This window comes from Pseudophryne corroboree, chromosome 12, assembly GCF_028390025.1.
Source record: "Pseudophryne corroboree isolate aPseCor3 chromosome 12, aPseCor3.hap2, whole genome shotgun sequence".
Taxonomy (NCBI): domain Eukaryota; kingdom Metazoa; phylum Chordata; class Amphibia; order Anura; family Myobatrachidae; genus Pseudophryne; species Pseudophryne corroboree.
This window is the reverse complement of record NC_086455.1, coordinates 48077893-48093572: the sequence shown is the minus strand read 5'-3', so window position 1 is coordinate 48093572 and position 15680 is coordinate 48077893. Positions and strand designations below refer to the sequence as shown.

The 15680-nt window shown below is 46.6% G+C and overlaps 1 protein-coding gene across 2 annotated transcripts in view; it reads left to right on the top strand.

The window, feature by feature from the left end:
- Positions 1 to 15680, top strand: part of HEATR5A (HEAT repeat containing 5A) — a 231919-nt gene that overhangs the window by 153440 nt on the left and 62799 nt on the right. For both annotated transcript variants that reach the window (XM_063947464.1, XM_063947463.1), the window contains one exon: positions 8272 to 8455. In XM_063947464.1, the coding sequence (XP_063803534.1) occupies positions 8272 to 8455 (184 nt within the window). The remainder of the gene's footprint in view (positions 1 to 8271; positions 8456 to 15680) is intronic.

The window sequence follows — 15680 nt, the reverse complement described above, 5'->3', positions numbered from 1 at the left end:
GGTACTGTTGCCTCACAAGCATCAGCCTCAGCAGTAGCAGCTCTCAGAGCGGTCATGTCTACGTACATGAAAGGCTGATTCAGAGTCCAAGAAGGTTCTAGAGGCTTTGCCTTTTACTGGAGATATTCTTTTTGGTAAAGAATTAAACAGTATTTTGCAGTTAGAGGCAGACTCCAAGAAAGTGAAGTTTCAGCTTTTTCGTCCCTTTCGGACCCAGGGAAAAGGAGAGGGATATGGCAAACAGTCTCAATCTTACAAGTCTGGTAAGACTAAAAAGCATTGGGCTACCAGAAGGCCTGCTGCTTCCAAGCCAGAAGATAAGACATCAGCCTGATGGTGCGGGCCTCCACCTGGGGGACCCCAGAGTGGGAGGCCAACTTCTTCATTTTGTACAGATCTGGCAGCAGTCCACCACAGATGCCTGGGTGCAAGAAGCAGAATCTCACGGTTATGCGTTTGCCTTCAAGAAACACCCTCCACAAAGGTTCTTTTGTACCAGCCCGTCTTTAGTAGAAACAAAGGCCAGGGCCTTACAAGAGGCAGTTTAGAAGTTGCTTCAATCAAGAGTGCTAATTCCAGTTTCTCCTGCGCAACAAGGACAAGGTTTCTATTCCAACCTGTTTCTAGTTCAGAAGCCAAATGGGTCGTTCCGGCCCATACTCAATCTCAAGGTGCTGAATAAGTACATTTGGGTGCCTCGCTTTCATATGGAGACTTTACGATCCATTATTTTGGCCATGGAGCCGGGAGATTTTATGGTATCCCTGGATATCCAGGATGCTTACCTGCATGTTCCTATAGCACAGTCCCATCAGTGTTATCTCAGGTTTGCTATCCTCCAGCAACACTTTCAGTTTGAGGTCCTACCATTTGTACTGGCCACAGCTCCAACAGTGTTCACCAAAATGATGGTGGTAATGGCGGCTTATCTCTGTCGGCAGGGGATAAGGATTTTTCCATACCTCGATGACCTATTAATCCTAGCGCAGTCTCAGGAATTGCTTCAGTGTCATCTGCAACAGACAATAGCTTGTTTACAGAGACACGGTTTGCTAATAAATTGGGCAAAGTCGTCCCTGGTTCCATCACAACGTATGATGCACTTGGGGGCTGTATTGGATTCCGGTCTTCAGAGAATGTTCTTTCCTCTAAACAAAAGATCCACAATACAGTCGAGGATTCAGGAGCTGCTACACAGTCAAAGGTTATCCATTCACGCAGCTATGCGTGTGATGGGATCAATGGTGTTGACATTCGACATGGTGGAGTATGCTCAATTCCACTCAAGGCTTCTTCAATGTCTGATCCTTTCCAAATGGAATGGGTTACCTCAGACAATAAAAACTTTGACTATGGTCCTTCCTCTGGAAGTACGGAGGTCATTAGCCTAGTTGCTACAGGCATCCCATTGTCAGCATCCGGAGTCTTACCTCTGGTTCTGGTGCCTGCGGCCTTCCTGTTAGCTGGCTGGTGTGGCTGCGGCGGGTAGGAGCTGCGGCAGCGAGGTCCTCCGGTGCGGCTGCCGGGTGTCTGGAGGCCAGGGTACGGAGCATGGCAGCCGGAGGTGTCTGTTTCCAAGTGTTTTGTTGCTGGAGTGCGGCATCTGGGAGGCTGAAGCCTGAAGTAGTGGCTGTGTGCTGGTTCCACATGTGTCCTCTGTGCAGGGGGCCGCCATGTTGGAGACCAAGCCAAGCCAATAGGTATCCGAGTTCACATCCAGCCAATCTGGTGCAGTCTTCCCTTATAAAAAGGGGTTGATGCTTAGTCATGGTGCCAGTGCTTCAAGTTACTTGCTGCTGTAAGGTGCTAAAGCTCTGTGCTCCCAGGTTAGCCCCTGGCATCCTGGTTCTGTTGTGGCCGCCAGGTGGTCAGTTCTGTTATTGCAGTCCTTTGCTCCTAGTCCACCTGCTCTTGCGGTTTAACCGCTGGGTCCTCTATCTGGTAGAAGGTCTCCGTTTGCTGACGGTGTTCACAACGTTCCTCTCTTCAGCATCGTTCTTCAAGTCGTCTCTTCATTCAGTGTTCTTTAGCATAGTTTACAAATCACAAGTCATCTCTTCATTCAGTGTTCTTCAGCATCATTTACAAATCACAAGTCATCTCTTCATTCAGTGTTCTTCAGCATTGTTTACAAATCACAAGTCACTTCTTCATTCAGTATTCTACAGCATCGTTTACAAGTCATGAACATTTCGTCTTTCAGAATTCACTCAGACTTGTCTCCTAGTCGTTGTGTATGATTGTGGTCTCTGTAAAGCTGAATTAACCTTTCTTCAGTGTATCGTTCTCGTTCATTGTCCTCATTGCCTACCCCTCTACATCTTCGGGCCTAAGTCTTCAATCCATGAGTAAGAACTACATTCAGCCATCTCGTTTCCCTCCTTTGCTGAAAGCTGCTCCCTCAGTCAATTGTCAGTCGTCAGATCCTCAACTCAAGCCGAGCGTGACACCCATCTGGACAAAGGGAGACCCTTTTGGATCTCCGATTGGAAGGTTCTGACAACGGATGCCAGTCTTCAGGGCTGGGGAGCAGTGTCAGAAAAAATTTGCTTCCAGGGGCAGTGGACCAAGGAACAAAGTTGCCTGCCAATAAATATATTGGAACTTTGGGCCATATATATGTCACTCATTCAGGCAAAGGACATTACCTCAATCATCAGGGAGGAACTTGCAGCCAAAAGGCAATGAAGGAGGTAAGCCGCACGTTAAGGTGGGCAGAACTTCATCATCCAGCCTTGTCTGCAGTGTTCATTCAGGGAGTCCTAAACTGGGAATCGGATTTTCTCAGTCGACACGCCGTTCATGCAAACGAATGGGCTTTACACCCCGAGGTCTTCCAGACTCTGGTAGACAAGTGGGGTTGCCGGAGATAGATCTCATGGCTTCCAGTCAGAACAACAAAGTTCCCGCACACGGGTCAAGGACAAAGGATCCCAAAGCGACCTTCGTGGATGCTTTGTCAGTAAGATGGGACTTTCGTCTGGCCTATGTGTTTTCACCAATCATCCTGTTGCCCAGGGTGATGGGAAAAGTAAAACAGGGAAAGAGCGCCATGATACAAATAGCTCCGGCTTGGCACAGAAGACATAGGTGCACAGATCTGCAGAGGTTGTCAGTGGATACTCCGTTTTTACTCCCTCAACGTCCAGATCTGCTGTCTCAGGGTCGTTGTTATTACAAGCACTAGGATCGGCTTTCTTTGATGGCGTGGCTCTTGAGACTTCCATCCTGAAAGCAAAAGGATTCTCACAACAGGTAACTCAAACAATGCTTAGAGCAAGGAAACCATCCTCAGTTCGCATTTATTACCGTATATGGCATGCTTATACTCAGTGGTGCAGTGCCAGGATATTTGACCCTAGATCTTTCAGAGTTTCCAGAGTTCTAGCATTCCTTCAGGTAGGAATGGATAAAGGTCTATGGGTGGCTTCCTTGAGAGTTCAAGTGTCAACATTGACTGCATGGTTTCAAAAGAAAATTTCTAACCAGTATGATGATCGCACTTTTTTCCAAGGAATGCTTCACATCCAACCTCCGTTTGCTCCTTGGGATCTAGGTATAGTCCTAAAGGTGCTTCAAGTTGTCCATTTGAACCACTGATGCAACTGGATCTTAAATGGTTGACAGCTAAAGCTCTCTTTTTACTAGGTATTGCCTCAGCTAGAAGAGTTTCAGATTTAGGGGCATTGTTATGTTGCCCTCCTTTTCTGATATTTCATTCAGATAGAGCGGTTCTCAGAACCAAATATGGTTATCTTCCTAAGGTGGTGTCTAAATTTCACCTTAACTAATAAATTGGAGTCCCAGCCTTCCAGGGGCCAGACCTTTCTGCGGGAGATGCATCGTTGGACGTTGTCTGTGCCTTAAGGATCTACGTGGATCGTGCCAATGTCATCAGAAAGACAGAAACTCTCTTAGTTCTCTACGGACTTCACAAGAGAGGATGGCATACTGACAAGCTGACACTGGCGAGGTGGCTTCGGATGACTATTTCAGAAGCATAGTCTCGAGCTGATCTCCCTATTCCGGCTAATGTCTTTGCTCACTCTACTCGTAAGGTAGGTCCTTCATGGGCAGCACAATGTGGTGCTTCAGCTATACAGATATGTAAGGCAGCCACATGGACTTCCATTAACACATTCATTATACGTTATGCCTTTGATACCTTTGCCTCTCAGGACGCTGCATTCGGGCGAAGGATTCTCCTGTCCAATCATGAGCGTCCCCTTCGCTAAAATTACTTTGGGACATCCCAATTTATATCCTGTGGATACTACTGTTGACCCTGCAGGAGAAATACGTAGTTATGTTAGACTTACCGTCGATAACTCTATTTCTCCTAAGTCCACAGTATCCACAGGGATCCCACCCTGACGCACCTGATTTGAGGATCCTTACACCTACTAACCACCTCCTTGTACGGAAGTGTGTGCATGTGTGTTCTTCTCGCCTGATTAGGGTTCTCTATGAGGCTCCTGCCTTGAGCTTTGGAAAACAACTGAATTGCCTGAGCCAGGAGGTGGGGAGGTAGGGGACTGGCCCATTGCATTCTGGGAGCCTGAAAGCTTTTGATCATTGGTGCCAATCTGCTGACGCTATCCCAATGTATATCCTGTGGATACTGTGGACTTAGGAGAAATAGAGTTATTGACGGTAAGTCTACCATAACTATGTATTTACTGTTTTGTTTTTTTATGAATCACTTGCCAAACAAATACTGGTACTTTGTGTAGCAGCAGAAAGTAATGGAAAAATAAGCTGAAGTAACTAGTTAAGAGGCAAATGTTAGCATTAGGGGGGCAACCAGGAGGCATGGAGGTGTAATGAGAGGGTTAGATTAGAGCATGCTCCATTACGTTGAAGTCTGCAAAGTTATCGTGTATAATAAAACCAGCAAAAAAAAGCTTCCAGATACATACTGCTTGTATTTAAGATGTGTTCCAGAAGCATAGTTTCCATTTCTTTCATCCCCCTGGGGGACACTGCTAACCTTGAAGATGTAGAGGGTATTATCAGTGGAGCAGGCACTTCATCAAACTAGACTTGTTTGTAGGTTTGACTCGTACCCTCTGCAGCTCATTAACCCATAGTAGCCAAAAGAGTCCACTTTTTTTTTGTCCCCAATGAGCATGAGTGCCGTCTTCGCCATCTGTTGTTGCATTTTTTTTTAAAGTTTTAACCTGGTGTAGTACCCTAAGAGAATTCTGCTGGTGGAGGCTGGGTAGCAGCACTCATGAGAGCTTTATACCCGTGCCTGCTTTCTTCACGCTCCCAGAGATTTTGGAGATCAGGGACCTCTGATAAAAGCCAGATCAGATTCTACTCCTTACCTATTTGCTGCTGACTATAGCAATATTGGAGGTGTATATTTGGGGGAGATGATCTTCCCCATATCAAGTCCTTTCCTGTGCCAGTGCAGGATTTATCTGAGTTGACTTTTGAATACCAGATCTCACAGGGTTTTTTTTGCCAGAGAAGCCATCCTTAGGCAGGTGTCAGTTCTCCAGTGCATACATTTATTGGAGATGATTCAACCAGTTTCAAGGTAGTTTTGTTCACTCAATTCCACTTTCAGACTTCTAAAACGTAATTTCTAGTTGCTCTAATCTTCATCTGACAATTCTGTTTTTTAATCTGTAACCCAATGACCTATTTGTCCCTACTTTGGTGGCTGAACAAACTACATCTCATCCAGGTCTGAGATGGATGGAGAATGGTGACAGTAGACTTTCGTCTACAAGTCCACAGACAAGACACTGCTTCCCATAAATCTCCATGAGCTATGAGTGGTACTCCATACTCTGCTCGAAGATAAATCTTTTCTTCAGGGGAAGACCCCTTAAGATTCAGTTTAGCATTGCCACAACCATGGCTTACATAAACCAACAAGAGGGAACCGTAACCTCCTTGTCGATGGCGGAAACATCCATGATGTTTTGCTGTACAGAGTGGTAAATTCTGTTGGTAACAATGGTTTTCATGCTAGGGCAGAACTGGGAAGCTATCTACCTGAGCTGGCAATTTAAGTCAGATAGTTAGTGGAACAGTGGTCTAAAAGAGGTGAACCTGATGTTATCATAGCTCAACCACAAGGTTCATCTCTACAGAGTAAGAACCAGGGATTCTCAAACAGTCCGGGCGACTCTTCCATAGTGGTACAAATGAATGTACCTTTTCCCACGAATATAACCGATGCTTCCTTGTGTGCTCAACAAAGCCAAGGTGATTAGGGGGGTGGGGGACTGATTGATTGACTTTTGGTGCTGTATAATGTGCATAAGAGAGGTTAGTCACAACAAAACAATGGGTGACTGGATGGTAGGCATATGTTTTGGAAGGGGTTCCCATTCCTGATCACCTAGTGGCTGATTCTGGCAGATTGGTGAGTGCTTCTTCTGTGGCATGGATTGATGCTTCGGTGGAACAGTTGTGCAAGGTAGCCACATTTTCCTCCATTCATACATTTACAGAGTTTTGCAAATTCAATTCAGCATTTTTGTAGCGACTGATGCTAGTTTTGGGCATAAAGTTTTTCCAGCAGCTTTATCTACTGTATCCTCGCCTCGGAGACACTTTGGAATATCACCAGGGTTAGCAGTGTCCCCCAGAGCGATGAATGAGAAAAGAGGAATTTTTGAGTTCTCTGGGTCCATCTGGGGGACACTGCGTTACCGACCTTTTTGTCCTGTACTACTCTTGTTTGAGTGTTTATTTTTATGCTCTTTAATGGGCTTGGTTCGGTATAAATAGTTTTCTATTGGCTGACGGAATGTAGACGGGGAGGAGTCAAGCCTACAAAGATGTCTAGGTTGATAATGTGCCTGCTCCTGTGTATTCAGAGAAACTGATGATTATACAAAAAAAAAAAATCTTACTTTCTTATATTATAGGAAGAGAAAGTAGAATAACGACACCTTTTTAGACAAAAGTGGCTATGACTTTTCATGTTAACAAAGAGCTTATTTTGTATTCCCTTTGTCCTCATCCTTACAATGAGCAACTGTTGTGCACTTAAGTGGTGGTAGATCTATATTTTTAGAACATTAACTTGCACCAGGCTCTCCTACTTCTCTTGGGTAGTTCTAAGTGTGGAATAATGGCAACACCATGAACTGGATGAGGACTGCTAATCGTGGAGTAAATATTGTGACTTTGCAGCTCTTACCAAAGTGATCCTATTGTGCATTTGATTATGTTGGTAGGTCCTTCCAAGGTGGTCTATGCTGCAACTTTCGTAGTGTTGAGTATGCAGAGTAAGACCCTAGTTCTTCACCAATAGGTTTTTTATGATTCTATCATATTATTGTGACTGCTTCTGCTGATATCTCCTGTAGTGACAAAGTAGTGCAGGCATTAGCTTTTTCTTCCCTTCCCTTCTGGTAACATTGGGACATCCCAAAATCTTAGACCCTATGCTGTTGCTCAAGAAATTAGTATTATTCATTAACTGTTCTTTCTCCAATACATGAAATGCTTACTTTGTCTTTGCACAACTAGCTGTTATTATTGTGTCCTGGCTTGGCTATTAATAAACCAAGACTGCAGAGGATGAAAGGGATGGGTGTGGAATATTAGATCACCACTAAAATGGTCTACAGTCAATAGGTCTACCACTAATGGTAGACATGCATTAGGTCGACAGGGTCAAAAGGTTGACATGGAAAATATAGACCGTAGAAAAGGTCAACCGGGTCAAAAGGTCGACATGAAAATGGTCAATACAATAAAAGTAGACACAATTCTTTTTTGATTTTTGGGGTGTTTTGGCACTTTTTTGCCACAACAAGCCCCATTAGTGTACCGCGTCCCCCCACTTCTCTCGCCATGCTTCGGACACGGTGCCTCGCTCTGCTACTGCTGCACTCGGCACAGGTTGCTATTCTCAATCATAGTCCACGTGGATGGTAAAGTATGAAAAAAGCATAAAAAAGTAAAATTGTGTTGACCATTGTCTTGTTCACCTTTTGCACTGTCTTCCTTTTTACATGTCGACCTAATGCATGTCAACCATTAGTGATCTACCTATCAACTATAGACCTTTTTAGTGTATATCTGTAGACCGGTTACCCATAGGGACTAGGAGGAATTTTATTTATTAGGCACCTGCTTCCTAGTTTGCCTGTGTTCCCCAACACTCATCGTAGAGATTTTACAGTAACCGAATGATCATTTTTTTCTAGTTTCATTCGTCATGAGATGGTCTTATCCACATTCTTATAAATGTTCTCCTTTACGGTTATGTGCTTATGAATATAGTATGATCTTTAATAGATAAACATTGCGGTTGTGGAGAGGAAGGCACCTGAAGGAGTGGCTTGTAGGAACTCGGGGGACAGTCTCTTTTCTATTGTGCAAGCTGACATTTCCACTCTGAGCAAGTTATGGTTGTCTGCTCTACAAGACCATGCACTGCTTACACTGACTGCAGAATGCGACCATCAGCTTCCTCCACAGGGTAAGCCCGGCCAGGATAATGGTTATTTTCTGTGACAGCTGCGTAATCTGTATGTAGCAATCTCCATCTCTACTATTTGTAACTTATAAATGTATATAGGAGAAAACCAGGTGACACTACACTTGTATACTAAAGAATAATATAAATAATGTAATAAATTAAAAGTACACAATATACATAACTCCTGGGAGTGGGACAAAATCGTATCACAAAGTTGTCAAATATAGAATCAATCATTTAAAGGTACTGTTAAGTGTAATATGTTTCCATGTATCCTATAAGATACACAATATGCACTAACCAGTTTTCTCTAACGTCCTAGTGGATGCTGGGGACTCCGAAAGGACCATGGGGAATAGCGGCTCCGTAGGAGACTGGGCACAAAGTAAAAGCTTTAGGACTAGCTGGTGTGCACTGGCTCCTCCAAGCCCCAGTTAGATTTTGTGCCCGAACGAGAAGGGTGCAATCTAGGTGGCTCTCCTGAGCTGCTTAGAGTAAAAGTTTAAATAGGTTTTTTATTTTCAGTGAGACCTGCTGGCAACAGGCTCACTGCATCGAGGGACTTAGGGGAGAGAAACGAACTCACCTGCGTGCAGAGTGGATTGGGTTTCTTAGGCTACTGGACATTAGCTCCAGAGGGACGATCACAGGCCCAGCCATGGATGGGTCCCGGAGCCGCGCCGCCGGCCCCCTTACAGATGCTGAAGCAAGAAGAGGTCCATAAATCGGCGGCAGAAGACTTTCCTGTCTTCATAAGGTAGCGCACAGCACTGCAGCTGTGCGCCATTGCTCTCAGCACACTTCACACTCCGGTCACTGAGGGTGCAGGACGCTGGGGGGGGGGGCGTCCTGGGAAGCAATGAATTTACCTTAGTTGGCGAAAAATACATCACATATAGCTCCTGGGCTATATGGATGTATTTAACCCCTGCCAGTTTTCCAGTAAAAAGCGGGAGAAGAGCCTGCCGTGAAGGGGGCGGGGCCTATCTCCTCAGCACACAGCGCCATTTTTCCCACACAGCTCCGCTGGTAGGAAGGCTCCCAGAATCTCCCCTGCATCCTGCAACTACAGAAACAGGGTAAAAAAGAGAGGGGGGCACTTATTTGGCAAAATAACAGATATAAGCAGCTATAAGGGATAGACACTTATTGTAAGGTTGTCCCTATACATATATAGCGCTCTGGTGTGTGCTGGCAAACTCTCCCTCTGTCTCACCAAAGGGCTAAGTGGGTCCTGTCCTCTATCAGAGCATTCCCTGTGTGTGTGCTGGGTGTCGGTACGTGTGTGTCGACATGTATGAGGAGGAAAATGATGTGGAGGCGGAGCAGAGTGTCTGTAACAGTGATGTCACCCCCTAGGGGGTCGACACCTGAGTGGATGTACTGTTGAAAATTACGTGACAGTGTCCGCTCTATATAAAAAAACAGTGGTTGACATGAGACAGCCGGCTACTCAGCTTGTGCCTGTCCAGACGTCTCATAGGCTGTCAGGCAGATGGCAGATACAGACGCCGACACGGATACTGACTCCTGTGTCGACGGTGAAGAGACAACCGTGATTTCCAGTAGGGCCACACGTTACATGATTGAGACAATGGAAAATGTTTTATACATTTCTGATAATACGAGTACCACCAAAAAAGGGGTATTATGTTCGGTGAGGGAAAAACTACCTGTAGTTTTCCTGAATCTGAGAAATAAAATGTGTGATGATGCGTGGGTTTCCCCCCGATAACAATTAATAATTTCTTAAAAAGTATTGGCTGCATACCCTTTCCCGCCAGAGGTTAGGATGCATTGGGAAACACCCCCTAGGGGGGATAAGGCGCTCACACGCTTGTAAGAACAAGGGCTCTACCCTCTCATGAGATGGCCGCCCTTAAGGATCCTGCTGATAGAAAGCAGGAGGGTATCCAAAAAAAAAAGGTATTTACACACATACTGGTGTTATACTGCGACCAGCTATCGCCTCAGCCTGGAGGTGCAGTGCTGGGTTGGCATGGTCGGATTCCCTGACTGGAAATATTGATATCCTAGATAAGGATAGTATATTATTGCCTATAGAGCATTTAAAAGATGCATTTCTATATATGCATGATGCACAGCGGAATAATTGCCGACTGGCATCAAGTATAAGTGCGTTGTCCAATTCTACCAGTAAAATGGTCAGGTGATGCGGATTCCAAACGTCATTTGGAAGTATTGCCTTTGAAAGGGGACATTTGGGGTCGGTCTTTTAGACCTGGTGGCCACGGCAACAGCTGGGAAATCCACGTTTGTACCCCAGGTCGCCTCTCAAAATAAGACGCCGTATTATCAGGCGCAGTCCTTTGTTGGCAAGCGGACAAAAGGTTCCTCTTTTCTGCTCGTGACAGAGGGAGAGGAAAAAGGCTGCAGAGATCAGCCAGTTCCCAGGAACAGAAACCCTTTCCAGCCTCTGCCAAGCCCTCAGTATGACGCTAGGGCTTTACAAGCTCAGGCACGGTGGGGGCCCGTTCTCAATGAATTTCAGTGCGCAGTGGGCTCACTCGCAAGTAGACCCCTGGATCCTTCAGGTAATATCTCAGGGGTACATATTGGAATTCGAGACGTCTCCCCCTCGCCGTTTCCAAAAGTCGACTTTACCGACGTCTCCCTCCGACAGGGAGGCAGTTTTGGAAGCCATTCACAAGCTGTATTCCCAGCAGGTGATAATCAAGGTACCCCTCCTGCAACAGGGAACGGGGTATTATTCCACACTATTGTGGTACCGAAGCCAGACGGCTCGGTGAGACCGATTCTAAAATCTAAAATCTTTGAACACTTACATACAGAGGTTCAAATTCAAGATTGAGTCACTCAGAGCAGTGATTGCGAACCTGGAAGAAGGGGACTACATGATGTCTCGGGACATCAAGGATGCTTACCTTCACGTCAAAATTTACCCTTCTCACCAAGGGTACCTCAGGTTTATGGTACAGAACTGTCACTATCAGTTCAGACGCTGCCGTAGGGATGGTCCACGGCACCCCGGGTCTTTACCAAGGTAATGGCCGAAATGATGATGTTCCTTCGAAGGAAGGGAATTTTAGTTATCCCTTACTTGGACGATTCCCTGATAAGGGTAAGATCCAGGGAACAGTTGGAGGTCGGTGTAGCACTATCTCAGATAGTGTTGCGGCAGCACGATTGGATTCTCAATATTCCAAAATCGCAGCTGGTTCCGTCGACGTGTCTTCTGTTCCTAGGGATGATCCTGGACACAGTCCAGAAAAAGGTGTTTCTCCCGGAGGAGAAAGCCAGGGAGTAATCCGAGCTAGTCAGGAACCTCCTCAAACCGAGCCAAGTCTCAGTGCATCAATGCACAAGGGTTCTGGGTAAAATGGGGGCTTCCTACGAAGCAATCCCATTTGGCAGATTCCACGCAAGAACTTTCCAGTGGGACCTGCTGGACAAATGGTCCGGGTCGCATCTTCAGATGCATCAGCGGATAACCCTGTCACCAAGGACAAGGGTGTCCCTCCTGTGGTGGTTGCAGAGTGCTCATCTTCTAGAGGGCCGCAGATTCGGCATTCAGGACTGGGTCCTGGTAACCACGGATGCCAGCCTGCGAGGCTGGGGAGCAGTCACACAGGGAAGGAATATCCAGGACTTATGGTCAAGCCTGGAGACATCACTTCACATAAATATCCTGAAGCTAAGGGACATTTACAATGCTCTAAGCTTAGCAAGACCTTTGCTTCAAGGACAGCCGGTGTTGATCCAGTCGGACAACATCACGGCAGTCACCCACGTAAACAGACAGGGTGGCACAAGAAGCAGAAGGGCAATGACAGAAGCTGCAAGGATTCTTCGCTGGGCGGAAAATCATGGGATAGCACTGTCCGCAGTATTCATTCCGGGAGTGGACAACTGGGAAGCAGACTTCCTCAGCACGACCTCCACCCGGGGAGAGTGGGGACTTCACCCAGAAGTCTTCCACAGGATTATAAACCGTTGGGAAAAACTCGACAGGTATTGCGCCAGGTCCAGGGACCCTCAGGCAATAGCTGTAGACGCTCTGGTAACACCGTGGGTGTACCAATCAGAGTATGTGTTTCCTCCTCTGCCTCTCATACCCAAGGTACTGAGATTGATAAGGTGGTGAGGAGTAAGCACTATATTCGTGGCTCCGGATTGGCCAAGAAGGACTTGGTAACCGGAACTTCAAGAGATGCTCACGGAGGATCCGTGGCCTCTACCTCTAAGAAGGGACCTGCTCCAGCAAGGACCCTGTCTGTTCCAAGACTTACCGCGGCTGCGTTTTGACGGCATGGCGGTTGAACGCCGGATCCTGAAGGAAAAAGGGCATTCCGGATGAAGTCATCCCTATCCTGATCAAAGCCAGGAAGGATGTAACCGCAAAAACATTATCACCGCAATTGGCGAAAATATGTTGCGTGGTGCGAGGCCAGTAAGGCCCGACGGTGGAAATTCGACTGGGTGGATTCCTACATTTCCTGCAAACAGGAGTGTCTATGGGCCTGAAATTGGGGTCCATTAAGGTTCAAATTTCGGCCCTGTCAATTTTCTTCCAAAAAGAACTAGCTTCAGTCCCTGAAGTTCAGACGTTTGTAAAAGGGGTACTGCATATACAGCCTCCTTTTGTGCCTCCAGTGGCACTTGGGATCTCAATGTAGTTTTTTTTTTTGGATTCCAAAAGTCACATTGGTTTGAACCACTTAAATCTGTGGAGTTAAAATATCTCACATGGAAAGTGGTCATGCTGTTGGCCCTGGCCTGGGCCAGGCGCGTGTCAGAATTGGCGGCTTTATCCTGTAAAAGCCCTTATCTGATTTTCCATTCGGACAGGGCGGAATTGAGGACTCGTCCTCAATTTCTCCCTAAGGTGTTTTCAGCATTTCACTTAAACCAACCTATTGTGGTGCCTGCGGCTACTAGGGACTTGGAGGATTCCAAGTTGCTGGACGTAGTCAGGGCCCTGAAAATATATGTTTCCAGGACGGCTGGAGTCAGAAAATCTGACTCGCTGTTTATCCTGTATGCACCCAACAAGCTGGGTGCTCCTGCTTCTAAGCAGACGATTGCTCGTTGGATTTGCAGTACAATTCAGCTTGCACATTCTGTGGCAGGCCTGCCACAGCCAAAATCTGTAAAAGCCCATTCCACACGGAAAGTGGGCTCATCTTGGGCGGCTGCCCGAGGGGTCTCGGCTTTACAACTTTGCCGAGCAGCTACTTGGTCAGGGGCAAACACGTTTGCTAAATTCTACAAATTTGATACCCTGGCTGATGAGGACCTGGAGTTCTCTCATTCGGTGCTGCAGAGTCATCCGCACTCTCCAGCCCGTTTGGGAGCTTTGGTATAATCCCCATGGTCCTTTCGGAGTCCCCAGCATCCACTAGGACGTTAGAGAAAATAAGAATTTACTTACCGATAATTCTATTTCTCATAGTCCGTAGTGGATGCTGGGCGCCCATCCCAAGTGCGGATTGTCTGCATTACTTGTACATAGTTATTGTTACAAAAATCGGGTTATTGTTGTTGTGAGCCATCTTTTCAGAGGCTCCTTCTGTTATCATGCTGTTAACTGGGTTCAGATCACAAGTTGTACGGTGTGATTGGTGTGGCTGGTAATGAGTCTTTCCCGGGATTCAAAATCCTTCCTTATTGTGTACGCTCGTCCGGGCACAGTATCCTAACTGAGGCTTGGAGGAGGGTCATAGGGGGAGGAGCCAGTGCACACCAGCTAGTCCTAAAGCTTTTACTTTGTGCCCAGTCTCCTGCGGAGCCGCTATTCCCCATGGTCCTTTCGGAGTCCCCAGCATCCACTACGGACTATGAGAAATAGAATTATCGGTAAGTAAATTCTTATTTTAGTTAGTGTCATGGAAGTCTCATATCCCTCCATATAGGTACAATAAAAAGTAGATGATGATGATAATAAAGCAGGTTGTAGGGTATAAACTTCACTCTCCTCAAGAGTAGCACTTTCAATAAATTTTAACATTGAGAATAGTAACTGAAATGGATGTAATGATACCTCCCAACTTTAAAGGGGCAGGAAGAGGGACCCCTGTGCGATCCGGAAAGGGGGCGTGGCCTCGACCGAGTGGGCGTGGCTGAGCGACACGGACCCATTTTCGGCATTTTGGGGGCGTACCCAGCGCACCCCGAGCAGCTGGGCAGCCCCCTGCTCTCCTCCCAGCATTAAATAGATGCAGAGCAAAGCAGCGGGTGATCAAAGCCTCCCCCAACTGCCCCCCCGGCTGCGGGACACTCCGACCCACGGGAGGGACAGCGGGACAGTGTCCGAATAGCGGGACTGTCCTGCTGAAATCGGGACAGTTGGGCGGTATGTGTAATACACAATCCACTTATGATCCCAACTGCGGTGACTCTCAGTACATAGCAATCAGTCTCGGTAAAGGGGCCCCGTACATCAGCAAACACAATTTATTATTTTGCAGATCCTGTGATTTATTTCCCAGATATATTGTTTTTCCCAATCCATCTGACTTTGCCCATACATTACAGATATGTTTCAGTAATATGCAGATAATTTTCAGTTAAACAGATCTGCCAATCTGGAAAGACTCATCAGTTTACTAGAAATTGTCTGCAGATCTGCTGATTGTTACCCATACACTAGCAATCTACAGTGCCAATTTATCTGAAATTAAACATGTCGAAAAACCTAATTTAACAATCCCAAACAATTTGCAGGCGAAATCTGCGATCTGTGAACCCCATACAATGCAGATTTATTGACACAATCTTCTGCAAATTGGCAAATTGGCCAAATTGATTGCTGATGTATGGGCCCCTTAAATCAGAGGATTAGGTGAATAGATATTACTCTCCCAATGATAGACCATCTCTGCCACCCCTCCCCCCAAGTAATGCCTGCAGCGTCTCCTCTCCAGGCTTCTCCTATACCCCTTTCACTACTCCAGTGCCGAATCCCACCCCAAAAAATTGGAAACGGGTCCTTCCCGGGTGGTACCTGGCATTGGACCCTACAGCTGGCTTCCCGGCCCAGCAATATGCCGGGTCGGGTGCCACAGCGACGGGGTGTGGAGGCAGAGCTGGGAGAGGAGCTCATCTCCACGCTGCCTCTCCCTATGCTGTGAATGGGTACCGGGTTGTATCGACCCGGCATCCCATTCACACTGCCACTGACCCGGTATTCAACCCGAAAATAACCCTTCTTAATACCCGGGTTGAATTACCGGGTCAGGCGACC